At 35.3% G+C, this 8,378-nt stretch overlaps 1 protein-coding gene across 1 annotated transcript; it reads right to left on the reverse strand.

Moving 5' to 3' along the window:
- Nucleotides 1-908: 908 nt before the first annotated feature.
- Nucleotides 909-1,641, reverse strand: LOC142167102 (uncharacterized). Its single transcript, XM_075227258.1, has 2 exons — nt 1,263-1,641; nt 909-1,144 (listed from the first exon to the last, which is right to left on the reverse strand). The coding sequence occupies exons 1-2, from the start codon at nt 1,639-1,641 to the stop codon at nt 909-911; spliced, it is 615 nt and encodes a 204-aa protein (XP_075083359.1).
- Between the last annotated feature and the right edge of the window lie 6,737 nt (nt 1,642-8,378).

Raw genomic sequence — 8,378 nt, forward strand, 5'->3', positions numbered from 1 at the left:
TAATGCCTTCCTTCATCACTCACCATGTGCAAGTGTTTAGCTGATGGTACAACCTGCATTAAAAGGAAAAATATTAGTTTTGGACATTTGTACAAAACATGTATCTGTCAATGAATACATGGATTACACACAATATACATGAATATAAGAAAAAAAATATTTGAAATACACTAAATTCAAACACTATTTATTAAGCAGACTATGAAAGTGAATACATTTATTTGTGAAATACTATAAAATACAGTAAAATACTCTCAATACAAATAGAAAATCAATGAATACAACCAATGAAATATACTCAATACAGCAGTAATAACATGTACTAGGAATAAATAAAATATTGTTAATACAAAATAATCTTGAATACATATAATACAACTGTTAGATACAATATAATACAAGCACTAAGTTTATTATGAAATATGCACGTAGTAGATTACTATTACAGGTTGTATCTGTCATAAATACATGATATATTCATATATCTTAATTTTGTCGATACAAGTAATTATAGCAAACTATAAAAAACTTACAGTCACACGTGTAGACAATGCTTCATTCAATGTAAGAATCTCCTGATATTTTTCCCAAGCGTTGTGTACGTATGTGAAGCTTCTTTTCGATTGCTGCAGTTCCAACGTCCAAACATCTTCCTAACTTCTTCTAGGAAGTCATATATTGGCAATTCTCTTGCTGATACAAGTGCCGAATTGATTAACTCGGCAATATTTGACGTCATATTCTATCCCCGGTTAACAGGTGCATACAACCTAGCTCACTTTTTATATCTAGCTAATTTCAAGTAATCTTTCACCCGAATATCTACCTTCTCCACCTTTTCCATTATACTATCAAATTCATCCTGGGTGTATGCTTTTGCCATTGAAAAGTATACCTCGCTCAACTTCTCATGGCTCCTTTTTGAATTTCTTGTATACGTTGTTCCATAGATGCCATATACAAGCAAAATGAGGTGCGGTAGGATACACTCTCAATACAGATTTGATGATGCTCTCATTCCTATCTGAAACGATGCACATGTTTTCCCGTTCGCCATAGGCTACCTTAAATTTCTCAAAGAACCACAACCAAGCAGCATCATTCTCTGAATCAACTACACCATATGTTAGTGAAAATATATGTCCTGTAAATACAATTGCATACAAATAAAAAAACATCATTACATCTGTATTAAAAAATCAAAGTAGCATTTTCTATGTTAATCTACCTTGTATGTATTTTTTTAACTGACTAATCTGCACCATCCAATGTGCTAGCCGAGACAAATGTCCCTGTGTATGCTGATTTTAGGTGGCTGCTATCCACAATGACGATGGGTCTACAGTAATCGAACACCTTTATAAAAGCATACAACGATATATACAAATACATGAACTCATTTTTAGGAGATTTTTTCATTCTAATATGTGAACCAGGATAAGTCATATCCAGTGTATATAAGCACCCTGGTAATTTATTGTATGAATCAACTGGTTCACCCCTAAGAAAATTCCCTGCCTTTTCTCTAGCGCGCCACGCCAACATGTAACTAACATCTATACCAAAGTCCGATTTCACATCATCAATTATATCTTTTGGTGTGTATTTCCTCTTATGATTAGTAAACTTGGACCTAATCATTCCCCCAATCAACCTACTGGTTGCTTGACATTGCTCATACACCTTATCCTCCAACGGACATGTATGTTTATCATTGAACTCTTTCACTTTGAATATTTGTTATTTGTTAATACTAGAAACCTTAAATTTCTATTCATAGTCCTGAGAAATACACAACAAGGTATAGCTGCAAATACATTTGTGTTATTAATATAATTGGTTATGTATGGATAAAATATATACAGATCACGGCAGGTTAATATTACAAACAATGAAATACAAAGAAATACAATGTGTGTTACATGAATACACCATAAAAAATGTTGAATACATTGTATACAACAATGTATTATAAATACATTAATATAAATGGTTCATTTCTCCTATAAAGTTCAGCACATTTAATTAAAAACACTGATACATAAACATATGATGAAAGAAAGCATATATTATGAATACCACATAATATATGCTGTATTTATAATATGCTGCCATGGATACACTATAAAACTATTACGAATACACAAACATACAGTTGAATACAACATATTGGTGAAGAGGTTGTAAGTAATAACACTCAAACCTGATAGCATTTGACCTATCAACCCAGAATTGAAACCTTTCAACAATTGCATATTGCTCCATCACTGCCTTCAATGTGGCCTTATCCTTAAATACTTGTCCAATTATCACCTCTTTTTTATTAGTATTTGAAATAATCAAAACTCTTTCCGGTTCGAAAACCTTAATTGGTTCGCCTGAGTTTAAAGACGCAAGTGCAAGTGTATCAATTGTATTAAATTCATTCACCCATCTGTTGAGTCAAGTTGTATTAGGTCACCTTGAATTAATCTTCCTCCACCTATAATTTCTTTATCCAATATAGTTATACGCGATGGATATTGTAACGACCCGACTGGTCGTTTCAAGTATTTGCACTTCACTCGGTAGTTTGAGGGCAAGAGTAGTTCCGTATGATGTATTATGACTTGTGCGAATCGTCGATTTTGGTTTTCAGGTTATTCGGAATCAATTTGGAAGAATGAATTTTATTGTTTGAAGCTTTAAGTTGGAAGAGTTGACCAAGTTTGACTTTTTAGCATTTGACATCGAATTGGAATTTTTATAGTTCCGTTACGTCCGGATGGTGATTTTGGACTCGGGCGTATGCCCGGATTTGTAATTGGATATTTTTAGAAGGATTCAATACTAATTGGAGAAAGTTAAAAATTTGAAGGTTTGAAAAGTTCATAAGTTTGACCGAAAGTTGACTTTGAGAATATCAGATTCGGATTGTAGTTCCGAGAATTGGAATAGCTTCGTTATGTCATTTGGGACTTGTGTGCAAAATTTGAGTTCATTCCAGACTGATTTGATGTGTTTCGGCCTTAGTTTTGGAAGTTGAAATTTCAAGTTCATTTAATGTTAATTTGAGGTGCGATTCATCGTTTTGATATTGCTATGTATGATTTGAGGCCTCGACTCGGTCCGTATTATGTTATGAGACTTGTTAGTATATTCGTATGGGGTCCCGAGGGGCCCGGGTGAGTTACAGACGTATTTTAGATCTTCTTTCATTCATGTGGGATGGCTGGCCTTTGCTGAACTTGGTGTGACCGCACCTGCGGAATATTGGGCGCAAGTGCGGAGCCAGAAATGTGGCCAAGTGAACATAGACGCGAAGTAAAGATGGAACATGGCATCCGCAGAATCGGGGAAGTGGACCGCATCTGCGGTAGCGCAGAAGCGGGGATGTGTGCAGGAGTGCATCTTGCGTCGCACTTGCACTTGCGCAGGAGTGGGTCCTGTGGCGCAGGTGCGGAAGGGTGGTGTTCCAGTATTTTCCGCAGGAGTGGAGTTTTGTCGCAGAAGCGACGCCGCAGAAGCGACCCTTTTGTTCGCAAATGCGAAATTGCTGGGCAGATTCTATATATTTTGAGGTTTTGGCTCTTTTATGATATTTCGGGATTTGGGGCTGGGATTGAGGCGATTTTTGAAGTAATTCTCACTATATGGATTGGGGTAAGTGTTCTCTACTTGGTTTTGATTATATTTCGTGATTCTATCTTCATTTTTAGTAATTGGATAATAAATTTTAAAGAGAAATTGGGGGTTTTAGCCTACAGTTTCATAAAGTGAGTGTTTGAGTTTTGAACATCAATTCAGAGTCGTATTTGAGTAAAACTAGTATGGTTGGACTCGTAATTGAATGAGTTATCGTATTTTATAAGTTTCGTCGAGTTCCGAGAAGCGGTCCTAGGTTGGAATTTTGGACTGATTTTGGGCTTTTGATTAAAGATTCGACCTTTATCGATTGAGTTTGTTTCCTTTGACATTATTTGATGTATTTGAGTTGCATTTTGGCTCGTTTTGAGCCGTTCGGAGGTCAATACGCGCAGGACGGCATTTGTGGAGCATCGCCTAGCTTGCTCGGTATTGGGTTTGGCTTGTTCGAGGTAAGTAACACTTCTAAACTTGGAGCTGAGAGTATGAACCCTGATTATACGTGTTATGTGATTTGTTTGGAGGTGATGCACATGCTAAGTGACGGGCGTGTTGGCGTGCACTGTAAAAATTGTGACTCGGTCGATCCCGCAGAGCTGTGTAGTCAATTGACTTGTATTTTCCATGTGATAGAGAAACTAAGTTGTGACCCATGTTAGAAATCATGCTTAGGCAAATGCTGGTATTATTGGGACCCACTGAGATCATTCTTGCTGTCGAATTATATGTTTAAATTGTAATTTTGTACTTAGTCATGTTCATTCATTACATATCATATCTCAATCTCTGTTGCTATTTATTGATACATCCTATTTTTATTTTGAGCTAGTTTCATGACATTGTGAGCCCGAGAGACTGGAGGGATTGATGAATGAGTGAGGCCGAGGGCCCGATTGTGAAGTGATATTTATGGGATCGGGCTGCACGCCGCAGCATGGTTTATTGATTTATGCCAGAATTTGGCTTATTATAGTGCTTGGGCTGAAGGAGCCCCTACGGAGTTTGCACACCCATAGTGAGCGAGTTGATATTTATATTGAGGGATGGATCTTCCCTCGGCATGGATCTTGCCTAATTATTTATATCGAGTGATGGATCTTTTCTGGGCTGGATTGTCCATATACAATACTGAGTGTCTGCATATGGATTGTGTATATATATATTTGGGATGGATCTTTCCTGGGCTGGATTGGCCATTTACAGCACTGAGTGACTGACTGTGCGCGAGTTGTCATTTATATTTGGGTTGGATCTGCCCTATACAGTACCGAGTGACTGAGTGTGCTGAATATTGAGATGATAAGTGGAAATGCGAGACAATGAGATTGAGTACTCTGAGAGTGTGAGTACATGAGTTCATCACTGTGCTGCATTGCATTAAACATGCATACCTGTTATGTAGGCATAGAGAGGTATTTTTCCTCATGCCGTATGATAATGGAATTTCTTATATGTCGTTAAAGTTTTTGAGAAAAATCACAGATTTCAGACCCACTCATATTTTTGGTAATTTCGGCAAAAGATTTGAGTTTTACTGTTATACTTGGGAAGAAAATATTTATTTTTCGGAATTGTATACGAGCTGAGTATTTATTTATCGGGTTATTTCTTGTACCATCTTTATTATATTGTTGCTGGTTATTGGAGTTGGACCCTGACCATTGTCCCAACTCGTCACTACTTTCAACCTAAGGTTAGGTTTATTACTTATTGAGTACATGGGGTCGGTTGTACTCATACTACACTTCTGCACCTTGCGTGCTAATGTTGGATGCTGATGTTGCTGCGTACGTCGGGAGCTGGATCGGAAGATGTACCTGCCTTCCAGTTATGGCTATCACTAGTCCTTGGTAGCATTAGATTCGAGTTCTGTTCATTTACATTTCAAACAGATGATGTAGTTTATTTCATACCGGTTTTGTAAATTCTAAAACTTAGACGCTCATGATTTGTGCTACCCGTCCTTGGAAAAATTCTTTGTATAATAGTTCAGTTGTATTATCATTTCTTCTCTTAATAAATATCATTTGAACTGATTTATTGTTAATTGTCTTACCTAACGGGTTGGGTTAGGTGTCGTCACGACTAGTTGGATTTTGGGTCGTGACAGATATATCCTGAATTCTCTGTTCTCCTTTTTCAACTCTACATACACCCTCAAACGCATGTCGTCGTGTATTTCCATAGGCGTGCAATTTCTTTATTCAATTTTAATTTACTTGGAGCTCAAATCTATGTCAAGTTGCTTCGAAATTGAAGCAACTAAATCATTGTACGACGCATACTCCTTTATCAATATCCCCTCAATCGAATAATCGACATAATAATTTTCAATGTTTCACTTCCCAGAATGACGAATTAGCACTGTTAAGCTTGCCATCTAGAAAATTGAATTTCAAAATATTTCTGTAGATACTTGTATCAATTCCGAGTAGAACCTCGAACAAAATCAGAAAAACAAACCTCGAACTATATCAGACAAAAAAAAGAGGGACTGAATTTCTAAAGCAGACTCTGTTTTTTGGTGTTTAGCGTCTGATAAATCTTCTCATTATTTGGATTGATAATGTTGCGTGTTAGAATTGATTTTGTTGAGTTATATTAGGAGTGTATCAAGCTAATTGATACACTTTATGTTATTAAACAGTCGGAGAGACCTATTTTAACGTTAATTGCCGTTACTGTATTCATAAATACATGGCGCAAATACATGTGAATACAGAAGTGTACAATTGGACTGTCCTATTTTTAGGTGTTTTTAGCTACTGTATTCATGAATACAGTAGCGCGAATACATCGAATATATTACCGTAACAACTGAAAGGTATAAGAAAGTTATTATATATATGATAGCTATAGAAAGTTAATAGCCACTAAACAATAGTGGTTTCTGAAAATTACTCTTCAATTATTCTATCCCCGTATGTTCTCTTCTTTTATATCTCTGTTTCCTTGCTTGAGTGTCATCCTGGAGTTATTGCTTTTACTGAATTCTCGAGTTCTTTAGTACTCCCTCAATTTAATTTTAAATGTGTATATTAAATTACAAAATAAATGGTATGTCTTTCATATAAATTTATTTTTATCTTATTTAATATAGATTTTTACCTTATTAATTTATCGTTCAACAATGATAAATTAATATGGTGCATACATATACCCAAGTCAAATAAGTTTTTTGCCCACAGGTCAATGGGCATTACATATATGAAGAACAATAAGAGCAGAATTATGACAACAAAGACAAATGTGAGGTTACCATTGTAGAAGAGTTTGCTCTCTTCTACTATTTTTGTTTTGTAGTGAAAAATCCCTCTGGCTACTTCCAGGTGATTTCCATGATCAGCTCCTGCCCACGGGATAAGTCTTTTCCCATTTTTCCAACTTTCTACGTACTTCTCCATGCTTTTCAACTTAGTTAAAGTCCGACTTGATTAGGTAGAGGTAGATCTATCACCAATACATTTTAAAAAAATAACTAACGATTCTTTTAATTGCCGTAATTTTCTTTTAAAATAAATAATATTATCGGCTTAAGATAAGGTTTCAACATAAAACCTAATCTGAGCTACTTATTAATGCATGATTTGCTACTAGTCATGCTTTTTCTGTAGCTAATACCGATGTAAGATCTCACACTAACCACTCCGAAAAGTCGGTCTCATTCATATAAAATTACATAAATTCAAACAAGTAGTCTTATAACATTGCTAAATTTAAGAAGTTTAAAGTCAAGCATTAGAAATCTAACCTCCTTTAAAATTCGAATTGAACTAAAAATTAATAAAGTATCACTTTTTCTTTTCTTTTTGGTAATAACTGGGAAAAATTTACCATTAACAACCAAACAATTACACCTAAAGAGCACCTACACATCATGTCCATCTTTGGGGAAGAGTAACATGATCAAATAGGCCTCCAACAAAACCAGCAACTTGTTACATAATTTGTGAATCAAAAATCTACATTTGTGTGCTTTCCTAGACTCTTGTAAAAACTCTATCATTTCAATGATCTCTTTCTTAAGCTGTGTCACTACAAAATTGATATTTACATCTTCACTTAGTTTCTTGCTCTCCAGGTGTGGTATATCATAGCACCCCACATTGCTGCTGCAACTTCCTTTTTAAATTGCTTCCATCGCTTCTTCTTTATCCATTCCAAGTGTGATTGCACCTCATGTGTTGTTTGACCAAAAAATATAGATCTTGGTTCAAATAATTAAATTTATATGAATAAAGATTAATCTTAGCTAATAATAATATCCCTAGATGGAGTTCTTAAAGAAACAACAAATACTACGTAGATCTAGTCGGACAGTGACAGTGACATACAATAAATATTCTAGAAATCAGAAGCAATAATGTAGCATTCAATGATAATGAACGACAATAAATGATATTTAAGTAATAGAATGAATGAGTCACCCAAGAAAGTATGGAATAAGTGGATGTTCTTTCTCACAATGATGAATGATAGACAATCCCTTGAATATTTGAGTTATTCTCGGATCTAGTGAAAAAGTATAGACACGAATCTCAGTGAAAAGGTGATGTTTGTATCTTAGCAAGTGAGATTCAATTCTTTAAGTCAAAGTACGTTCTTTATAAATAAATATCACATGTCCCCGATCATTGTATCTTTTTTTATTTATAGGGAACATGTTCCTAAGAAACCCTAATAGTACAAGTGCAGAGAATATCCACTAGAATATTCTCTTTAATATCCAATCTTGAAACTAGCCGCTACAACTT

This window comes from Nicotiana tabacum, chromosome 12 (assembly GCF_000715075.1).
Source record: "Nicotiana tabacum cultivar K326 chromosome 12, ASM71507v2, whole genome shotgun sequence".
Taxonomy (NCBI): Eukaryota; Viridiplantae; Streptophyta; class Magnoliopsida; order Solanales; family Solanaceae; genus Nicotiana; species Nicotiana tabacum.